We start from the raw sequence: 23621 nt of genomic DNA, 5'->3' as shown, positions 1-23621 counted from the left end.
GATGGTGTCCTCTGGAGGCCAATCCAATAAAACTGAATTGAGCAGATATTAAAAGAAATACCTTTGTAAAGGATACGTTTTTGTGTGCGTGTGAGCGTGTGTGTGTGGATTGAAGCCTGCAGGCACGCAGCTAGCAATTTGGGCTGAATTGGGCATATCCCTGGGCTAGCACAGGGATGGTTTTTTCTGTGGAGGGGTGAAGTCTATAGCTCCCTCTTTTCTTATCCCTTCGTCACGTTGTTTTTGAGGTCCATTCCTCCCCCAGAGCCGATCTTTAGGGGCACCGTTGGTTAGACACTTCCTAGACATCGGGTGAGGGCGATCTCAGTGCTGTAAGATATCTTTGGTGGAGGAGAGGGAAGCTGGAGCAGGCAGTAAGGAAACGCTGCGTACAGGTAGCGGCGGGTGGCAGCTCACCCTCCGCCCTTCACCATTGCTGCCGTCGCATGCGCTGTGCCCTGCGGCGGATGAGAAGTCGCTGGGATGAACTTTGCAATTACACGGCACCTCGCAGCACAAAATCTCTGATGTTTGGCTAGCACCTTCTCTTCGTCCTGGCACTGTAGCAAATTAAGAGGAAGCAGGGAGCAAATATAACTTCCCTAGTGCACCCAAGAATGACATAAGGATCCATAGGTTGCTCAAAAGTAACTTTATTCAAATATATGCAAAAATATATATTTTAAAAACAAGCTATGCATAATTTCTGTTTTGCTTAATAAGTTCCTTCATGCTTTGATTCCTTATTACAATATAACACATCTCTCTGCTGCCTGGTGTTGCCAGTTCAGCTGAGAATTGACAAACACGCACGAGATAACTGTCTTGTCACCTGGGTCTGCGGTGGCCTTCCCTGCTTTTCCCAGATTCTTTCAGTTAGGAAAAGTAAATGCCATTCTGCATTTCTCTCTATCCCGAAGAGAAACACCCTGCTTTTTTACACCATAGGGCCTTAAAAATGGTGGTGATACTTTCACTTCCAGCTGTGGGCAAGCCCACCTTGAACTGGGCTCTTGCAAACAAGAAAGCATCCAGAGCTTAATAAGGTATTTTAACTAATATATTTTGAAGGAGTGAGGTGTCTGATGGTGTCTGGTAGTTACTATCTGGAAAAAACAACAGATGAAAGACTTGAGTTCTTTCTGAAGATGCTTTTCTGATTTGGACACTGTTCACCCAGGAAGAAATACACAGCAAGTTGTGTACTCACTAGAAGCCTGAGCAAAAATATGAAATATTCCAGGCAGATTAGCTCAGAGGTCAAAGCAGCAAGTCTTGGGCTTGAAGTATAATGAATCTCCACTGATGTAGCCCCACAGTGTTGTGAGAATAAGCATGGCTACTGCATGGAAATATGTATAATGAATGAAGTGCATATACTCTAGGTGGATGATCAGTTTTCAAATCCCTGGTTGTAAGTAAGCTGTTGAAACAGAAATGTTAGCGTCACGAGCTTTAATGCGGTGCCTAAGTGATAGCTCAGTGACAGATGCAGAACGAGGGAGACGGTATAATGAATATCCAGTTGCAAACTGACATGTCAGTGGCTTCATTCCCTCTGCTGTCAGACATCTTTCAACTCTGCCTGCTGCGAGCGTACCTGCAGTGCTCGGATAACACGGATTGATGCAGCGTGTGTTTACAAGGGGTGACTCCTTCCCAGGCTAATGAGATCCAAGCAGGTAATTTGCAGCCTTTGCGAGAGAGGTGGTCGAAAATGAAAAGAGGATAATGCAACGAAAAGACGGCATTAAACAGGAGACTTTTCTCATAATGAGGCTTGAAATAGCATCAGATAGGGGGAAGAGGAATTGCCTGCGTTCGTGTCAGGTGCAATGCGGTGAGACGGATTTCCATCAGCTCCCTTCTGCCTCCTCGTCTTGCATCCCTCCCCCCAACACACATATACACCTCTGCGAGAAAATATAATTAGCGGAGAGCTTGACCTCTGCTAGATTAGGGGTGATGATTACCTGGATGCTCCATTGCAAGTGGTCGACAGTGCTCTAATAAATCTCCCCGTGTGACCTTCGTAAACCCATCTCTGCCTGCTTTTCACCCCTCTACGGGATTTTTTGGAATGACAACTTTTTTCCTTTATGGGCAGAGGTAGCTCCGGGCGCCTCAGAAGGAAATTGGAGAGCTGCTCCTCCTGTATATATAGGGTGCTGTAGTCAATTTAATCTCCTCAAAATCTTGCCAGCAGTAGAACTCATTTTGCTGAGGTTTTGCTGGGAGACAAGATGGCAGCGCTTTCTCTTTTGCTCAGCTTGGAGCTCAGTCACCCTCTTTCCCTTCCCTTTCTTTATGCATTTATTTTTAATTGAGCCTTCCCATTTCGGAATACGTGGGGTATCTGTGAGCCCTGATTTACAAAGCGGGCAAGACATTGCTTGGGGGAAAAGTGAGCGTTACGGCAAACCTGGATGGTAAAGAGCGCTGAATATTCAGGGGTTCAGCACCAGAAAACCAACCAAAAAAACCCTCCGATTTCTTTGGTGCACACTGCTAAATTCCCAGTCTTTCACAGAACTGAAGCTCCCCATCTATCGCAGAACTGAAGCTCACGCTCAGCTGTAAACTCGTCGCTAGCACTGTTAAAATCAGGCGTCTGTGCAGTCGGTGTTGCTGATGGTGCCTCGGGGTGGCTCTCGCGGAGGCGAGCAATAGCGAGAGCCTCTTGCGCCTGGGTGCTGGCGGGGAAGCTCTCGTCTCCGGCTCCCGGCAGAGCTCGCAGCCTCCTCCTCGGGTGCCTGGCGCTCCGCGGCGCGGCGCAGCTACGCCTTCCTGCGGCGCTGCGTGCTTGCGCTGGAGAACAGGTTGCGGGGAGGTATGGAAGCGGGAGAAGCGCCTTGGTGCGCTGCCATCTCCGTAGGGAGGAAAGGGCTCTCCAGCCCGGCACAGCCAGGGGCTCCAGCCTCGCCTACGGGACGTTGGCCATCCTCTGCCTTCCCTTCCTCCTGCCTAGGCGTTAAGCCCAACGAAAGACAAATTGAGAGACAGGCTTGTGTGTACCGAAACCTTAGCGCCGCTTCTCCTCCCGAGCATCCCTGCCATCCTTGGCCGTGTCTCACGCGGGAGAGCCCCGGCAAAGCCCTGCGTGTGCTCGCGCGTGCCTGCGAGGAGCCGATCGGCTGCCCTTGCTGCTGCTTTGCGCGTGCGAGGGTGTGTATGTGTGTGTTTGTGTGTCTAAGGTTGGGTGCTTAAATGCTTTGTTGCATTATGTTAATTCCTCGGCAGTGCAATCAAATTCATGTCGTAATTAAAGCTGTCAGTTGGAAGGCAAGCCAATCGCCAAGAAAACACAGCATAACAAATGAAGTGAAATGATTCTGCGTGTAGCTATACAATGCTTCGCCAGGCATGAAATTAAATAAGTAATTTGATGTTGACATCAGAAATTGAAATGATACCCACTGTTCCTTCATTCAGTCAGACCTGCATAAACAATAGCCAGAACAAATATGTACAACACAGCCTTTCTCCCCACCCAGCTCCCCAAGTAATGCACAATATATATGCAGAATGGGTATAACTGTGCCTTCCAAGACCTCAAGGATGTAATTTTCTCTGGTACACAACAAACTAATGCTTACATGAGGGTTACTATATTTTTTTGCCTCTGGGCCAAAAGTTCTTCTCTTTAAGAAAGAACAAAACCAATCATTGAAAAAGAAAAGGGTAGAAGGAAAACAACAAAACCAAAACCCTGCTAATTTTAAGCGAGCGACTTGCATTTTGCTGATGGGCACCTGATGCAGGCTTCTGCTGGTGGTTGTGTGGATATCAAATGGTGTATCTAATGTCGGATTTTGCAAAGGGGGAAAGTGAAACCGTTACCTCTATTATAGGCACACTTTATATAAGAGATGTAAAAGCATCCAGTGCAGGATCACGACTCAGCATGGGCTTGTACAGATGCTGCATACACAGTATCACTTTCAGCACTTGGTACCAAGGCTGGGCACTGGGTAGTAGGATCCTTTCGCTATTGGGAGTTATCAAAAAGGTGAGAAGCTGTCTTCTTGCATAGCCCTTGCTTCAGCCTATATGCTCTGTCAGCACACAGTTCACAACACAGCTGACTTAGTCATTCATGCATGTGCAATGTAGTCTTTCTTAGCTACTTCAGTTAAAAAAGAGTGTGCAAACCGTACTATCCATACGCAGCATGCAGTTTGTGAAGGGCTCTATTTCCATCAAGCAAAGCCAAATTCCCTGAAAGGGCACAGAGTTGTTTCTTTTCAGTGAAAGTCATTTGACTGCTATGTTTCAACTGTCTTCCCATAGCCATTGCAGCATTGCTTTTTCAAGGAATGGAAATATTCAGTGGGAAACGAGATGTGTGTTTTGCTTATTGTTTTGCTTTGTTTTGAGACTTGATCCTTCTGCAACTTCAAAGAAAAAGCAGACAAAGAAAGATCACACATAGATGCAGAATGCAAACTTTGAACGTTTCAGTCTGTAAAGCGAGTTTTAAAAATTGTGAGAGGGCGACTGGGATTCGGCTGGAACCCGCAGGCCGACAGTGGCTCGTGAAACCTTCCGAAGTGGCCCATGACAGGGACATTGTAGTTGTGACCGTCCTTGGCAGGGCCTGCTGATGACCGGGGCTGTGACAGGGACGTTGAGGAGAGCAGAGCAGCCTGGCTGAGCTCAGAGGGCCTCGCGGGTGCCCATTCCCAAATCCAGTGCCTCTTTCCCAAGGCCTCCCGTTGCTCTGCGCTGCTGCTGCAGTCGCGTTCGGGGACGTCGGTGCTGGGGCCGGTGGGTCTTACGGTGAATGGTGATGGCCCTAGAGCAGTGAGAGCTGGGCCAGAAGGACTCGGGAACTAACTGAAGATTACAGAGTGCCCCGTTGCACTCTGGTGACCACAGGTCTATCGTCCTTCAGTAGCTGCAGCTGGTCAGATGGAGAGGAACAAGTGGCAGGAACCACATACCTTCAGCATTTCCATAGCCCTCCTGTTCGTTCAGATAAGATGTCCCAGCAAAGTCTGTTGATGATATGGTGCTGGTACCCTTCAGACTACCAAGGAGGTTTCCTCTTGCCATGTCTTTAATTTTTAACGGCTTAAACCAGAAGGCTTTTTCCTCTACGTGCAGAACCTCTCTTATTAGTAGTACATTGGTGAGCAAACAGTAATATTCTGATTATTTGCAATGAATGTGGCTGTTAATTTAAAATTTCTTGGCACACGCTATTTCTGCCATGCTCAATTCAGTAAAAAGACACAGTAAGCCCCATTTGGAGGGTTATTTTCTTATCCGTTGGCGATACGCTGAACGATCAGGAATTGAGAGAATTTCCTATTAGCTTCCCTGCAATAGTGGCTCAGTGATTCCGGCGATGCAAATTCTGCCCATTTCCAATGATTTGCCAAGTCTGCTTGGGGCCCGTAAGCAGCTCCTGGTAATGGCAGAGCTACGTCGGTCCTGGAAGTGAGGTTGTGCCGAGGAACTGAAACACAGGTGGAGCTGGACAAGTTAAAACCTGGTCCCCTGGAGCACCCACTCTTCACTAGAAAATTGCTTCTTGCAGGTTGCTTCCTAGTCCTCTGTCCAGCCTGGCTCGAAATGCTTCGGTGCCAGGGCTGCTAGCACCTGGGTGCAGCTCACCCTTTAACGTAAGAGCCGCTGACCTAAATTGCGACCGAGATGTTTAGGGTTCTGCCGACGTCTGCAGGAGAACCTGCTGCGTAATCCCCCTTGTTTGGATTAAAACCTAATGATGCAAAACCCTTTATCTCCTCAAATCCTGTGGACGCGGCGGCCGTGATCGGGTCCCGCTCTAAACTGAATTTCAAGATGCCTATTTGAGAAGCGTTTCAAGCTTTTTTGATTATTTTCCCGCGGTAGCGATAGGACTTTTAATTCTTTTTACGGGTTTCGGCTTTGAAACCTGCTTCACGTTGCAGGGGGTTTTGTCGCCTGGCTTTTATTTTCGTTTTATAATCCGTAGTCTGTCCGGCAGCGCGGCCGTCCAAATGGGAAAGCGTTTCTCCAGGAAACGGCGCATTGACTGCAGCGGCGTCTCCGTGCCCACGCGTCCTTTGCGTTTCAGACTACTAATTATGTTTACAAAATGTCTCATTTTAGAAAAGCGCTATGTGTGTACCGAGCAGGGCCTTGCGGGAATAAATTGGCAACCAGGTCATACACTGAAAAAGTCATCCAAACCCACCGGGCTTTCTGTTTTGAAGTCGGTCTCCGTTTTTTGGCGTTTTTTTTTCTCTTTTTTTCCCCTTTTCCCCCTCCCGCCTGCCCCTTTGTGGCCACAAAGCCGAGTAGCTGGAGTCCAGGGCATTGAATGTCAGCGTGTCAGGGAGGCTGGCTGATGAGTGTCTGTTTAGTCTCAGCGCAGGGCGAAATGCCATCATTAATTCATTACCCAGCTGCCTGTCAAATAAATTGGCAATTACGTCCACCGCGGAAGCTTGGAATTCAGTAAATAGCACGTTACCGTCTCGGAGTCGTTGAGAGATGTAAAGGGGAGAATTAAGCGACGCGGTGTTTGTTTCAGTAGCAGATGACAAGGGGCAGCGCGTTGGGGCTGTGATGTGGCGATGAAAAGCTTGGAGAGGGGCCGCTAATGAGCTGTGTGGATTGGAACGTGTTAAAAACCGGCGCTGACTTTCCACTTTGTCTTTGTGTTTTATTGCAGAGCTCAGCTCCTTCCAGCTTGGGAACAGGCTACTTTGTAAGTGTATCTCGACTTTCACACGTGTGCCTCCGAACAGCCTAGTGTTACTTCTGCAGCGAAAGTGCCTTCTTGTATGGAAACCAGCATAAATAACCAGTCGCGGTCTGCCCGATAGGTTAACTTGTCTTTCTCTATTTCTCCCTCCGCTAATACAGTATCAGTAGTATTTTAGACACGCGGTCAATGCTTTTCTGAACAAACCAGGTGTCACATTAATTACTACATAAATTCCAACAGTATTTAGGTTACACGGTTATAGCAAATAACAACAACCAAGGTCTTATCAGCTCTCTAATCCGAGATGCTAGGATCTTGATTTCCCCTTGTACCAATTTTCGTTGATTCATAGACTTTAAAGAGGCCATTATGGGAGTCTTGTCTCATCTCCTGTGTACCACAGTCCAGAGAGCATCACATAGTGATTCCTAGCTGGTGGTTAGAAGCTCCATATCTCACAGATGAGCTAGGAAAACACAGCTGCCTTTATGCTAGTTTTCCGTTTTACATCGAGAGAAGAGGATCGGGCCACAACTGGTTTGATAATTGATCAATCCGTCTTTTTTGTTCCCATGCCCTTTATTGACTGGACAGTCTACGCTCGTACCTTTCTATCCGTTCGTTCCCATATCCATCAATCTATCGATCTATCTTTTACTTGCACAGATAAGTTTGGGAATAAGAAGTGGTTTCCAGTCAATCCAATGCACTGTTTATTTTCCTCCAAGATTTGTATTTAAATTGCTCTTGCCCTCTGAATGTAACTTAGGCTATATTCTCCGAGCATTGCTTTTCTGCCTCCATGAAATCTGTAGGAGAAAAAAATCATTATGTATGTCCAAAAACAGGTGAGTAAAATGCAATGAGACTTGTTCTGTGGCATTGCTCTGTATAGTTAATAGCATAATCAAAGCCTGCTTCTATCTTTTCATCAAACTCTGGGGAAAAGAAAACTATATGGTATTTGGTTACACGATGGAGAAACTCTGTGGCTCTCCTGTCAGATTTCCAGGCTGTAATTTTCTTTCATTAGTACATGGTGAAATTTAGTCTCTTTTCATAGAGGTCTGTGATCCTATAAGAAAGATACGGGATTAAACTGGGTATCGTGTGACCTCACATGTAAAGTGTAAAAATGCAAGCACAAACTGGAGAAGTGCCATGTCCTGCTGGATTTACGTTGGACTTCTGCAGACTGAATGTTAATGCTTCCGCCAGTGGGGAGGTCTGAAGAGAGAATTACCAATTGGAAAAGGTTTGCGGTAGGTTTTTTTTTTAGAATTGTGGCAAAACCCAGATCTGTGGAAGGTAAGACAAGCTGTGAAACAAGAAAGAAATGGTTTCCTTTTTTTCAGCACTTCCCCTGTTCTGTATTGTATGTATTTTTAAGAGTGAGGGAGTGAAGGGAGGAAGAATGTCGAACAGCTCAACGTATATCTCGTATGAAGGTTGAAACTTGATTGTCTTTCCGAAGTTTAGGCAGAAATACTTTCCTTTGTCTGGGCACTTAAAATGCAGGTCACATGAGTGTACGCAGAGATGCTCCGGAATGGGACACATACAGCATGGGATGAAAGGCTTTAACATCCATAAATAAGCCGCCGCCTTCTTATAGCGGGAGCTGAATATGCATGGTTTAAGAACAATGTTCAGCTTCATATTTAGGAAGCAGAGGCAACAGAAGAAAAGCCATCTGCTGTTCTCTTGCACCATACTGTCTGTGGGTTGGTCCAGTAAAGCGAAAATCTGGAAGGTGTCAACATCCCCTATGCTCCAGCAAAAAGCTTTAAAGTTTCCAGTTCTCCCAAGTTAGGAGTTTAGTAACAAGAAGAAGCTTGACGTCTCCGAGTGCCAACATGTTGGCACTTTAAATCGTGCTAATTCAGATCCGAGTAGGTGGGGAGACATCCCTTATTAGGTTCCATTAATATGATATGCTTAGCTGCACTTTTTCTTATGTATAGTCATGGTAATCAGATTTTTTTTAAATATCTTTTTCCTTCTTCACTAATAGCCTAGTAGTTAGAAAAAAATTCCTTCCGTTCTAATCTTAGTCATTTTTACACTTAAAGAGTTTTGGATGAAACTCGGAGGCTTTTTTCTCTTCTTTTTACTTTGGAAATTTGTTTTTAGGATTATCTTGCTTATTGTTTTAAAAAACTTCGTACCCTTATTAACTTACATGGGGCAAATACAACCCAGATGTGTTTTGCAGTACCAGACAATGAGAAAAATGCTCCAGAATGATCCACATAGCATGTGTTTCCAATAAATGCAATTATTGTATTATCGAAGTGCAAAAGAATATGAACTTGAATTGACTTTTTTTTTAAACAAAGCTTTTAACTAGAAAAGACTGATAGTTTTTTCTGTGTTTAGTGTGATCCCAGAACATCAAAACAATGGTCGTTGGGGAAGAGTCTCAAGTAAAACAATGGCTTTTAGTTTAATAGATAATAATAAAGCTTTTGTCTGTGGGAAATGATTGATTGGTGTATGTTGGTAGTTCAGACTACAAAATACCCCATACTGTAGCACACCAAAAGCATCATAGGTACCAGGTAAGTTAAAATGGACTGATGGATTGATTCACTGTCCAAGCACATCTACTACAGAAAGCAGAAAAGCAGATGGAAGCAGGTTTTATTCAGAAATGATGAGCACTGAGGAATGGATAAAGTAGCTAATATTTGCTGTTTAAATCCAAGTATTAATGGAATCTTTTTTTTCCCCTCTGTCTGGATCTGTACTTTAATCATCAGGGTTCATTATTGCCTTTATCCCCCTTCCTTCTCCCTCCGCTTCTTCAGTAACGTTGGTTTCTTGATAGCGATACCTCTCCACCAACACATACCTGCCTGTCTTCACTGCTGGGGCAAGGTCACCTTCTCTGCAGAGCAGGTGCTCTATGCTTAGTGCTTGGGCAAGCAGGCTGAGATGATGCGTTTGTCATGGAACCTAGAGCAAGCGTGGATGGCGGAAGCAGATGCGTTCTGTACTAATGAAGCATTGCTATCTTTTCTGTCCTTAGCATGTTTCCTTTTTAAAGCTTGGACGAACCAAGACTTGTACTTCTCTATCAGTTGCTCCTTGACTTTGGAGGAGTAAGTATCCTTTGCGTCAACTTAGTCTTGTTGCTTTGCAGCTTTCTTAGAAAGACACGAGCTTTACGTGGAAATTTCTATATAAGGAATCTAAAAATTGTTTACATGGAGCAAAAAACTGAACTAGCTGCGGTAAAAAATAGGATGGAAAGCCTCAGAGCTGATTTCATTTTCTGCAAGCTTTGGTGATCACTTACGCCTAATATCTGAATTTGTTGATTTTGCTCTTGCTCATGTAAGCAGGAGTGACCTTGATAATTACAGCAAGAGACATGTCGGTATATGAACTAAGTGTCTGAAATATTTGTCAGGCCGTTCTGCTCTTCCGTTACTAGCACAAAGGACATTTTACTTTTCCATCCTGCATGTTTTCAGCTGAATAACCATATTTAACATGTAACTGGTGAGCAGCCAACATTATATCCACGCAGTTCTACGCGTAGTCATGGGTAACATGGGCCGTAATGGGAAAATTGTTCACTGCAGTCACTGTTCTTTTTCCCCCACTTTAGTATAAGAGCTAAGGATTTGTGTATTTAGGCGTGTCTCTTAGCATGTACGTAGCTCAATAGTTGTCAAACTTGGAATCTCCTTTAAGAACTATGCTTATGCCATGCGCTCCGGATTGATATCTGGTGGCTCGTGTATCTGCAATATTTGTGGATGCTGCCCGCGCTACAACAACACGGAAATTACTTTTGGATCCTTTTGTATTCTGGCAAGAGCTTCCCAAGACCACTGAGTGTTTAAGGAAATATTATAAAGCTGACACTTCCCCATAATACAAGACTCTTTTCCCAATATCTATATCATTATTCCATCTTAGCAACTCATTATGTGCTTCCGGTAGTGGCAAAGGCTAAAATCTTAGCTAGTTTTATGCTCTAACTAGGTAAATTTCTCAATGGGAAAGTGGGAGACTGGATTCTTATGTTTTTGTTGCTTCTCTGTTAACGCGTCTTGAAAACATCAGGGAAAGGAAGAATTCACACGCTCTGGGGAGGACGTTCGTCCCACCCAGCCTTAACCACCCGCCGTCACCGTAACGTCAGTGGAGAGGGCTGGGAATCGCTGTTAAGTGACTCAGCCTAGCTCATCCGTACCTGGATGATGAGAACTGCCTTTTAGATGCCGCTGATTAAACAGACTTACTAAACAGGCGCCTTCCGTGGGATATGTTTGAGTAACCACTGAATGACTGTTAATGATGCAAAGTTGTTGAGGAGTTTGTAGCTTCAGTTAGGAGCAGCACAACTTCTTTTGCAAGCGAGGATACGTTCAGTAGACCTTGTTGAAAAGCAATTCCCACCATCGCCCACCATCTGTTTCGCCTGACTTGGCACTGCTTGCCAGAGTGGGCACTATGCTTCCTACAGGTTATTAAATCTATAGTCAGAAAAGAGGAGATAAGAGAAAAGATCTGGCCTAATTCTCTTATAAAAGTTCTGCAGTGGCCTAACTTTGTTGTTTTCCGTGGAGATGGTCCAGTCTGTGGTTGGTGCGTATGAAGAGAGACTTGGGCATGCTGTTAATATTGGTGTGCTCTAAGAAATCATAACTAAACACTTCCTGAAAAAGCTCCCAGTTGTCTTTGACTTTTTTGCATTGCAAATCATCGTTGTCTCTCATCAAAGATAGATTATAAGGTAGATTACATCTCATCGAGAAGGCACATCAGATAATTGGAAAAGTAGTTAGGGTTTTAGGGAAAAAAATACTTTTTAGCTTTTAAAAAAGTTATTTGAATTTGAGTTATATGAATTTTTAACATCGTCTGGCTGTCTGTGACTTCAGCAGGTTGAGAGATGTTTTGGAGTATGGTTGGAATTTGAATAATAGTAAAAGCTTTTTCTCTTATCTAACTACAGAGAGTGATTTTTGCTATTTTTTTTTCTTTTATATCTCACTAAGCCAAATTCACATTAAAGGATAGAGGTGGGTTTGTGATTCGCAACACAAAGTAGAACAGAAATCAAAACCTAAATAACTGAGCATTTTATTTTTAAATGACCACCCAAATTCTCAAGATTGTTGGATTCATTGGATAAATGTACAGTTTCTCTGTTTATGGCCACTTGTTTCCGTTTCTTGGAGTGGTCTGCTTATCACACCTTTATTTGTGGCAATTTCTGAGGGTTTCCTGATCTTTTTTTTAAACGTTTGTTTTTAGTAAGCAATTTTTTCTCTGTAAACACAGAGTTTGTGGATTTTCAGAACTGGATACAGTTTGGTAACAAGCCGGTGACAGAAATAATTTTGGTGAGCTGAAGGGAGGAAGAAGTACTTGGGTGCCTGGAACACTCTTTACCAAACAGTGTTCTCTCTCCACCTTAAAAAAATACTAATAAAAAAAGGTTGTGATTTGCACATGGGCTGGTGACTCAGACAAACATAAATCATGAGGATATTTCCAAAGGCTCTAACGAATCAGTTGTGCTATCCAATTTGGCCCTGAGTGGGTTCAGTTCAGCAGATGTTTGCATCGTTGCAGCATGCCAGTGGAATACTATGTTGTGCAATGGTGCATTACATTACACAGAGCTCCAAAAACTCATCCCGAAGAGAGTAAGTGGAGCACCAGCAGTATTAGGATAGAGACCATATAAAACCAGTAGGTGCCCTAGATAAGGCCAGCTCTTCCCCTGTGCAGCAGGACTGGCTTTCACCCAAGATATAATCTACAGAAGAAATGCAGAATCCTTTATACCAGCAGATATTCCAGGCTCGTACTCTCAGATATAACCCTTGAAGCTAGTAGATTTTTCTTCCTTCCTTTCCTGGTCTATATGCAATGGCAGCAGTCCCAAGTAGAATCTATACCTATGTTTTATTCTTTGAGGTGATCAAATTTTGTGATGATGTTGACTCCTGTCAGGTGGGGAGAGTGTTAAGAGATCAAGAGGGTGCAGTAAGGCCCTTGAGTTTCCGTAGGAGAGGAACAAGCAGCTTAGATACCAAAAGCATCATTTGATGTAGGTTCAAAAACACAACTCGCAGCGGCTACAGAAGGAATATAATATTTTACTCCACTTTTTCCACATATGCAGTGATATTGGTAGATAAAAGATGTTATTGTTCTTGAAGGTAGGTTAAGCTGCTCAGTTTTCTTAAGTGCTTACCTTTAGAAACCAAATATTTAGATGTATTTTGCTCAGGTAAAAGTGTGTATCCATCTGAAATACTAGGAAGTCTACAAAAGCTCTACAGCAACGGACTGTTTGGATGCACCGCAGTCAATAAACCATCATGTCATCTGTGAACACAGTTGAAAAGACAATCCTTGTTATCCTGCATTTGGCACTATAAATCATTGTTAACAAATCCTAATTTGCTTAGTAGGGTAATGAATGATCTCCAATTTTCTCAGAGTAATTAGCTTTACCAACTATTATCGCAAAGGGTATACTGAAATGCATTTTAACTCTCTTAAAATCTCCGCGTGCCCATTCATTGCAGAAGGAAAGCTAACAACAGAGGTTATGAATCTTCTGATAGTAAATTCGGATTTGAGAAAAGCGGGCAAGATTCCCAGTAGAAATCTTTCCACAGGTAATCGTTACCTGTTAGTATTTGCAGACTTCATGTATAGCAGAGTTTGTATGGAGCAGTGAGACTAGGAAATCGTGGCATTCTTTATCTGAAATCTTTTAGATGTTGTCTTCTATTTTCCAGGAGCCATTGAAAATGCAGTGTATCTTAACAGCTGATATGAGTGAGTCATCGTCATTGCCAAATAAGTACATTGCATGTAATAAAAGCAAACTTAGGTCTATTAATTTCAGTATTTATAAACTCTAGTGCTGTTCCTAGCATATACTAAGGACAATTGAGACTCATTAAAGAGTTTGCAAACAATATGATCATCAAAGCAGAAAGAACACCAAAAGCAAAGCAGGCATGTGTGGTTTTCCTCCATCCTAATAATTATGATGATCCTAGCTGGAACATAATAGCTGTATTTGGTGAATAAAACTACATATTTTTGTGGAGTTGAGAGAAGCTCATATTATCTGTTCAATATTTGAGGAATGTTTGGCAGGCAGAATAAATTGCCTGGGCTGGAATTTGGTCAGGACAGGTCTATATTCAGACCTGTGTTTAAAACATAAACAATGAAAGTTGGATTATTTTTGCAACCCTTCTGAATGGTATGTCCTCATACATCATTGAACAAAATGCTTTGCATTTACAAATAGTAATCCTCACAGTTCTTTTTTGAATTGGGTCAAGTGATACTATCCAAATCTTAAAAGAAAAGAAAGCAAGGCACAGCTGCAGTGACTTACCTAACTAAGCTTAACTGAGATCAGAATTTCATATCTTTCAGGTTTGCGCCCTCATTGCTGGAGCACAGATTTTCATCTTCTACCTGGACAGTGCAATGATTAATTTCTTAAGGACTGACCTGAAATGCATTTGGTGATTGAGGAGTTAATGTCCCCAGGGAGCATTTATGATTGAGCAGCGGTGAACTTAGAGTGTGCTTCTTTCTGATCCTCTGTTATCTGGGGAAACGTGGCTGTCTTGGGAGGCCTTATCTCTCCTTGTTGTCCAAGCCCGCTCCTGCTTTAGTTATTAAAATTAAGCACTTTTTGCCCAGTTAAATCTACATATAATATATCTTAGGCACAGTTTCACCCTTTTGTGTGGTTCCTGTGGCTTGCCTTTTCTCACATGTTGTTACTTTTGCTGCTGTTCCATTTCTTTGCCAAATGCTTTGGTCTTGCCAGCCCCTTTTCCTCCTGCTTCTGCTTACGGTTCTCCACTTACCTTGCTGGAACCCAATTATATGCCCAAGGATAACAAATGTGATGAATGGAGATGGTCTAGGGAAAGGAGGAAGGAAATGAGAAATGTTATATATTTGAATGGGTGATATGAAAATCTGCATTATTTGCTGGAAGGATCTCTGACTTTTGTCATCAGCAGTAGACAGGAGTGTTGCAAGTGGTTGATGGGTTTCATTTACAACGTCAAAACTTGGGGTCATACTCAATTCATATTTTTGATGCTGTTTCAGGTAAACTTCCTAAATCATTTTAGACAATCTTCATCAAACGTCAATTTACAAAAATCAAGACATGATCCATTATAAGCATTTTCTCTTCTGGAGATTACAAGATTTATATGAGGAGCAGAAAGACTTAAGATTTGCTGTCAGTCTAGGTTCAGTCTCTCTAATGCTCCATGTTACATGTAGTTTATCTGTATTAGTATTTGCCATTGGCCTAGAACAAGTATATTTTTTGCTCATCGGCTCTCGTGAAGCAGCAGAGTTATTATTTTGTGTTCCCCCCTTTCTCTTTCCCGTAACATGTGACACAAATTGCAAATGTGAACCTGAATAATAAAGAATTGCTTCACTGATTGCTAAACATGCATTATGGTGCTTTTAAACTCATTTCAGGTCATCGTACTGCAAATTAGTTTGATTGCAAGCAGTTAAGCTGTCATATACAAAGCCTCCATCTTCCAAGGGTCTCAGTTTCATGTCATTAAAAAAAGGGTGTTCAATAGCTTTGAATGTATTTATTGTATGTTTAATATTCTGGAGGAAAGGTAGTGTTGGGTCTCTAGAGGGGATTTACTCTCATTTCAGGGGAAAAAAGGGATATGCGATTCCTGTGTAGTGAGTGCTTCATTGATAGTCCTGGCTTTGTAGATTTTAACCCTGTATTTAAAGCTTGTTGACCACATTTTGCACAAAGCAAGAGCCAACTTTGCTCCTCACACTCAAGCTCATACTCAAGGTATGAACTCTGTGGAATTTTTTTGTAATCTAAGTGGATAGAGCAGCACTAGACTGCTTCTGGTGTGAATTATCCGCTGGTTGTGGTGAGTTTTTAATCAGGAAAATATAAAATGAGCAATTTCTTCCTTTTCCTTTTTTTTTTAAAGATTCAAAATTTGCAATATTTCTGCGTTCTTTAACTTGAGAATTTGCAGAATAGTTCACTCTTGTGCAAAAATAAGGGATTATGATGAAGAGCGTTACGACAGAAAGGACTTAGAAGGACAAAATCCAGTGACAGCCCTGCAAAGCGGGTTTGTGGTAGTGGTTGTTTTGGTTGGTGCTGTGCTGGAGACAGCAAAACTTCAAGTGCTGTGGTGGGATTACACGAGGGCTCATCCTATGACGGATGACAAGAGCGGCATGCCATTCAGGCCCTCTTTGGGGATATGAAATGCAGAGCAAAGCTGCTGACCTCAAAAAACACCAGTTGTGTCACTGGACTAACTAAAGGATTAATCTGGAGAAAGATGGTGGAAAAAGCTCTAGGAAAGCAGGTGTATGTATATGGATGGATTAATGATGTGGAGAAAGCCATGTGATGATGTTTTGGTGATGTGAGCTTCAACGGTGTTTTAGTTCTGCCATTTTCTGCAGGAATATTCTCTCCCCCTCTCTTTCTCATATTTTGGAAGAATACATTGGTTAATTTAGGCCACATCATATTATTTCATTTTTTAAACAATATGTGTTTTTTTTTCTTCTCCTGCCTAACCTGAACGTAAGAAAAAACAAATAGGGAAAGCCAAGTAGGAAAAACCTTCTCCTATTACTGTGTGCACTCAATCCCCAGAGTTGCCCAAAGAACAGATTGTTCCTATGTGAATGATTAGCGCTGTGGCAAGTGTTACTATATTCCCCTTTTGATTCGCTCGGGGGGGATGGTACGATTGCACCTGAAGCAGGGAACGCATGTCCTGATTGCAAGAATTAAGGCTGAATTTCATAGAAAAGAGTCCAATCCTCTTTCTCAGCCTTTTATGTCGGAACTCAAAATTGCTGTCTGATAAAATGTAGGACACCAGATTGAATTACTTCATTGAACCACTGCTGTCCCCTGTTAATGGTAATTGCACGGATATAGCGGTCTTTCTTGGCAACATCTCAGGTATTTACCTCCCACTGTTTTTCAATTCAAACCTTTGATGAAAATATTCCCAGTACTTCTTTAAAGCAGACACCCAACTGTCTTTCTTGACAAAGGCAAGGTCTTTAAATCAGATCCTGACAATTTGTGACACAGCAGTCTATCTAAATCACCTTTTACCTATGTCACTGTGTCATTTCCTGAAAAAAAGTGTCCATCAGCAGAAGGTTGCTGAAGGCTTGGTGCTCTGAGAGCCTGGGTGTGGTGGAGGGGAGCTGGAGGATTTGTGTGTTTGTTTTGGTGGAAGTAATTAGATGAAGGCTTGTAAAGTTGCGATGCGTGCTGTAATGGTTCATTATAAATATTTTGAGGTACTTTGTCCGTAAGAAAAAACATTATTAGGTTATTACTGCTCTCAGACCATTAGGAAGGGAAGGGTTTTTGACGACTTTTCCTTTAGCAATGGTAAGCCTGAAAAGAAAAGAAAAAAAAAATCAGGGCAAATGTTTTCTTCTTTACTGCACCTGAGGGTTAATGTGCATTCAGCTGAAGTAGCTTATTCACCTCCGGAAATCTCATCTCACTTGATGTTCTGAACTCTCCCTCCCACGGAGAGATGAGGATGCCACCTCCGCCGTTCAGTCTAACAAATGCTATTGTTTCAAGACATCTTGCATCATGATGAGGAGCCCTCAGCCTCATGCAATCAGATCAGTGCAGCCTTCATTACTGCAAATCTGATGTCGGGCTTTGCTAGAAGATGGCAACTGTTCACTCTGGAGCTAGAGGGGTTTCCAGCAGATCTCTTTGCATTACTGGGTTTGCTTTTGGTACAAGCTCAAGGCTGGCATTTACTAGCAGTGGAGTTGGCCGTAGTATGTAGCCTCACTTTAAAAAAATTTACTAGGAAAACTGAAATTCACTTTTTTTGTGAATGAAGAGAAAGTAATCCATATGAACATTTATTAGGAATTAGTTTTAGCTCTTCATTTTATTCAGCTACCTGTGTAACAGCACAGGGACCGTACCTAGCTGTGCGTTTCTGCAGTACATTGGGCCAGTAGGTTTCTAGGTATTACTGTAGTAAAACTTCTTAATATTAGTAGTATTGACTAACTGTTTTACCTGAGTAGATGCAAAGAGATTGTCCTTGTCAAGCAGCACAATAGACACCAGCTAAAATAAAAGACCATGAGCTAACTTCCTTAGCAAAGTACATATGCTAATATTTGCTGAGAAAGAGGTGTCTGTCATGGACGGTGATGAGAGATGAGCTTGGAGGCTAAAATTGGCTGTTCTACCCTGTGGACATGCGTGTACCAAAGTGGTTCAGACAGTGAAGTTCACGTTTGGAGTGGCGTCACTATAGCATGTGATGACACCATCACATGTGCCATTTGGAAACCAAAGAAACCTTGCAAACTTGACTGTATCGGCGAATGCAGGAGGAATATGTTGTAGTCCTAAAGAATCATTTTTGAAGGAAGAGGGAGGGGTTTTCTTGCTGCCCAGTTGAAAGAAAGGGTAGGAAGGAAAAGAGAGAGATTTAAGATTTTTAAAGCCCCTTTAAAAATTCCCTTAGACGAGCTACTCTTGGTATTTCCTCTTCCCTCTGCTGCAGTGCATATACCGATGAGAAAAGGAGAAAAAGAGAACTGCCTCCTCTTCCCTGGCCCCATTCTTATCATTTTTTTTTCTCAGATGGCTTCTGAAGATGGAAATCACTAAGTTCAGACAAACAGTTTAATAGCATTGCCACGCTTATGATGGTATCCAGACGCCGCTTTCTTTTCTTTGATGAAATATGGCATTAAATGTAATAATTGAAGTACTGCTGTGCTTTTCACAGCAGTAGCAGTAGCCCCAGATATTTTCCAACAACTGCAGCCTGCGTTTCCATACGCACGTGCAGAGGCTGGAGAACTGGCAGCACCGATGCTGGAAGAGGAGTGTGTTATGGGGCTCTCTGAAAGGCTCTGATGCTAGCTGGTCCATCTGCAGAGAGATCACTTACACCTGGTGATAGCCCACACGCTTTTTTTCCTCTTCCTGCCTCCCCTGCAATATTAACATCTGGCTCGCAGGGTTGTTTCCACCTTGAAGTGGCAGCTGTGTCAGAGGCGATGTGCTTTTACAGCAGAGAACGGAAGCAAAAGCAAACCTGAACCCGGTGCTGGCAAGTCCACCCAGGCACCTTCTGAAAGCACTACGTCTTCTGCTGCCTGCTTAGAGCTGCCAGCTTGGAAGAGCCAGTCGTGAAGCTCGGGATGCTGTTAAACACCACCGAGGACTTGTTTTCTCCCTCCCCGTTCCCCCTTCCCCACTGAACACCAACTGTGAGAAGTCCAAGAACTGCTGCGGTGCCAACAAGAGCTAAATTACTTGCAGCTGGTGAATGCCACCTGCTCCCACCGAACTTCAGCCAAAGCACTTTCCTCCCCGGAGTGCCCTGAAGTGGGGAATCCAAAAGCTGTTCAGAGCAGGGCCATATTTAGTGTGGATGGGGAAAGGGAAGTTGCAATTCCTGCTTGAGAGCCGAGCCCGTGACGCGGGAGGTCTCTAGTACTGTCTCTCCCGTCCTTTTCCAAGCTGCCTCAAATCACCTCTTCTGCATGCTTGCAGTATGTTGCTTATGAATATTAATTCGGCTCGCTCTCCCTTTATATGCCTTCCTTTCCCCGTCCAAGCTGATAAAAAATTAATGTTAAAAAAAAAAAAAGTCCTGCAAATAATAGCTAGAGCAGAGTCTCTCCCTTGAAGGCCCTCGGAGGTATTCTTACAGTGACACCTGATGACACTCTATTTTCTTCCGTGGTAGAAGCACTGCTTGACCCCGATGAAAGAAGAAACACTGTCTCTGTTCATGCCCCTTCCTTAGGATTCCCACTCTGCTGCTTAATAGCCTTCCTCATCCTTCCTAGAAGCATTTGTTTGCCCAGTGCTTCCTGATAGTTTGCAGATTATTTTACCTGTTTGGTTTGCCCACTGTGTTTTGTTTACTTAAACTACCTGTGCTATAGAAACGGCAAACAAAAAGACAGCATCGTGATGAATTAATAGCCGGAGGCCACTTGGCAGCCTTCTGATCACCCTATTTTTCTTCCAGACTGCTTCATAGGTTCAAGGGACTGTTTTCTGATTAAATCAGTAGAAGTTTTGTTGTATTTAATAGGAAAACCATCAGTGTCCAAGTGTCTACATTCCTCTATTTAAAGGAAAGATTTAAGGAAAGAAAGGAAGGAACCCTGTTGTTGAGCTGACCCGCTAACAGTTTTATCGAGGTTGTTCCTGTCTTTAGGCAAAGGGAACTCAGTGGGATGACTTACATGATAGGCATTTGCTCAGGTAACTTTCAGAGTCAGAGCCTGTGTTTATTAATTTTGGTCCTGTAGTCGTCAGCCATTGCCTCTTGCTTTCATTTTTACAGTCAAGTTCCCAGCGTTTCTTCTTCTACCTGCTTTGCTGTTGTTGTTTGATTTTTATAAACCTGCTAGGAATTTTTTCATTCATTTCTCAGCCTGGTGCCCAATCATACAGTCCTTTTTTGCCTGTCTGCAGTCCAGATGCCTATAGTAGTCATAATTTAAGTCCGCTTTTTTATTTTTTGAAAACATCGCCTTGGCCGTATACCTGAATGTAAGTTTGAAGGGACTTCATTCCTGCTGCAACATGTTTAAAAAGATAAAGAAAGCTTTAAACAGCATATAAGACAGCTATGTTACTCATGCTGTCATTGACTCAGACAATGGCATGTGTTAATTTAACGTATGAACTTAATAACATTATTCTTTTGCTATTGGTAGCTTTGTTCCTTAAAACTTCTCTGGGGTCTCTCTAGGGACCTTCATGAACAAAGTCCTCCACCTGATGTTAAGGAGGGATATGTATGTGAACAATTAAAACATAGAGGTTTTTGAGAAGTGATAATCTCCAGAATTTCCATTGACACCCCGTTCTGTTTCTTCCATCTTTCTCTCCCTCATTCCACATTGCCAGGAAATTTGTTCCTTCTGCTACAGGACACCGCTCTGGAGGAACTAATCATTTCCTTTCTGTGCATAGCCCAGGGGGAGTCAGCGCAGAGGAATGTGAAATGCTTGTTCCCTTTAAAAGGATGATTGTGCTGCCGAGAAGTGCTTGGAAAGGTAGCACAGTGAAAATACGTTGCAACCATTATCTAGAGGTCATTGCATCAAAACTCCCGTTTGCTGTTTTCCCTTGAAAACCAGCTTCCCTGACCCAGGAGGTCTGTTTCTCTCCTGTGCTTCTGTGTTCATGCTTTCCGCAATGCTTAGGGCCTCAGCGGGGATGTGCTTTTTCCTTCTTTCCTTTTTTGATTTTCCTATCAGCTGAGCGTGTTCATATAGCGAGAAAGCAGTAAAATATTTCATCTATTGACTGCTGCATCTAAAGTAGATTAAATTAGTGTTTATTTAAATTTTTAACTGCTGACTTACAAAATTACTTTTAGTCTGGTTTGGATATATAACTTTTTTTATTAATTTGTTGCTGTGCTCTGCTTTGATTGCTTTTTTGCAGTGTTATCAAATTGTATGCTATTTTAATATTTTCTCCAAGATGCTCTCTTGATTTATTTTATGTTGGATATTTGTACCACCAAGAGGGATACTAGTTAGAAATTCCGTTTCTTAATAAATACCTATTTTTAAAGCCTATCCTTCTCTGAATTAAGGTGACTTGATTTAATTTTAATTAGTCACATGCTGCGTTTCACAAAGCTTTTACATATATGCTGGAATATTTTCCTGCATCATGAATCGCACAGATGCCATAGCCAGAGCTTTGAGATTGTAACGAAACACAGAGGAGATGGTTTGGGCATGAAGCGCAAAACGTATTGGTTTAAATTTCCGTATAGAACCAGAATGACTTCTGTTTTGGTAGTGTGGAAGGATTGCAGTAAGAGACTTGAGAGCTTCTTTCATTACTTTCTGGTTATGTACATTGACGGTGTTTGCCTCAAAAAACTCATAGCAGAAGTTAACTCTAAAGTTTGGGATGGAAATATAAACTGCTGGAAAGGAAAAGATGTCACACCAAAAAAGTGTGTGAATAACTAAGTGATCTTAAAAATCAGAAGCCCTTTCACAGTCGCTGTCCCTAGCCATTAGTCATTGCGTTGATGGGTGGGAAGAGGCACAGGGTTCAAAGCAATAACCGTGCAGGTCCGGGATCCGACACCAAAGTGACGTTCATCAGTCTGGTTCTGTTGGCTTCGCCAGAACAGTGCCAGATGTTTCCAGCTGATGGTCTGGCCTGTCTTACTTAGCGAGTAGTGGACGTAGTTAGTAGATGAGGGAACATTTTAAAGGTCCTTTACTGACTGACGTACTTCATAAATCATATTTTCTGCCTATCTTGTTAGGGACGTTTTTTTCTTTGTTTGTTTTGCTGTAGGAGTTTGTACACAGCAGAACTGATGTTCTCATGTACTCTTAAATTTCTTTCTCAGCTGAGCCTATTACAGCTGACCTTTCTTTACATCAAAAAATGATCCACATAATTGTAGTCCTTCTTGAGGCATAATGTTTTTGCACTGGTCCTCTTTGACAGGTGCTGATTTTTGAAAGAGATCATGATATATGATATGATATATAATGTATCATATGATATATTGTAAGAACTATGGAGCTTGAAGGTATCTCTTACACACATCTCATGTCTTTTAGCTGTGTTGGCTGTAGGTATTTCCCCCCCCACCGCACTGGGTACTCCATCAGCTGCTTCATCAGTCAGCACAGAAGAGATGCAATCACACTGTGGTCTTCAAGGGTTGTTTTTTACCTCGTCTGGTGGATTTGGGCTGTTGGGGCTGAAGGTGCTCTCGCACGCTCCCTTCTGCTGGCTGCGCTGTGCACGGGGGAACCTCCAGCAGGGGAGCAATAAGTGCCGGTGGGGAGTTTGCAATGTCTGCAACTGCAGCAGCTGTCTATAAAGTTAACATCTGTGCCAGCCTCCGTCTCAAGACTGCCAGTGTTTCCATATTGATGAATTGAGCATTTGTGCAGCTTATATATAAGCATTCAATTTTTATGGCTTTTCTTTTGCTTTGTTCACTTTTTATTTCCTTTTGGGGGAAAAGAAAAGCACTCCTATGTAGATTTTTTTTCCCCGAAACACCTAGTCATAATGCTTTCCGTTGATGGAAAGGCCTTGTTGCTAAGTGATAAAAGCAGCGTTTCTCCCATCAGTTTAGATTTCACTCTCCTCTCTTTACAGTCTCATCTCAACAAAGCACAGGTTCAAGTTTAAACACATGCTTACATCCATTTTATTCAGGAGAGTGTGGAAGCACACATGCATAACTGAAGTCAATGGGCCTGAAGTGTGTGCTTCACTTTAGAGCATGTGCTCCACTGCTTTCCTGAAGACAGCGGGTTTTAATCTAAGTGGTTCGGAAATTACAGTGGCCTTGGACATACCAGTCCTTTTAATCTCTCTGGAGAAAAGGCTGCTGCGAAATTTAGTAAGTACTGTTCAGGCTTTGCAACTTTTGCGTAAAGCACGCTCGTTTCCGCCATCTGCATCTTCCTTGCGGGATGCTGAGTTTGCAGGGAAAGGCACGACACGAAGGCGGCTGGAATTTGTTAAGGCGCGTTGCAGAGGGCTGCACGCGTCTGTCCGTCTAGATGTCTGTGTTAGTTGTATATCTGTATACGTGTGTAATTTTCTTCAGATGTTCAACTGCGGCTCAGCAGCTGGGGCCCCGATGTTTTGAAAATCTTTGCGAACTAATTAGGCTCTCCTCAGAGTATGGCTCATCCAGGCAGTCTGAATAAACAAATGCCACCGTTTGTATTAGGAAGTCTCTACAAATGACTGATCCCTGTCATGGGGTAACATTAATCTTTTTAGTATAGATTTCCAATAGTTAACCATCTGGCTCCACACAGTTTTCCAGAAAACATTCGCTACCGG

At 42.8% G+C, this 23621-nt stretch overlaps 1 protein-coding gene across 3 annotated transcripts in view; it reads left to right on the top strand.

The window, feature by feature from the left end:
• AUTS2 (activator of transcription and developmental regulator AUTS2) overlaps positions 1 to 23621 on the top strand; it is a 769576-nt gene that overhangs the window by 342978 nt on the left and 402977 nt on the right. For all 3 annotated transcript variants that reach the window (XM_067309973.1, XM_067309972.1, XM_067309970.1), the window contains exon 4: positions 6665 to 6700. In XM_067309973.1, coding sequence (XP_067166074.1) covers positions 6665 to 6700 — 36 coding nt within the window. The remainder of the gene's footprint in view (positions 1 to 6664; positions 6701 to 23621) is intronic.

Source organism: Apteryx mantelli, chromosome 22 (assembly GCF_036417845.1).
Source record: "Apteryx mantelli isolate bAptMan1 chromosome 22, bAptMan1.hap1, whole genome shotgun sequence".
NCBI classification, from domain to species: Eukaryota; Metazoa; Chordata; class Aves; order Apterygiformes; family Apterygidae; genus Apteryx; species Apteryx mantelli.
This window is presented reverse-complemented; position numbering and strand designations above follow the sequence as displayed.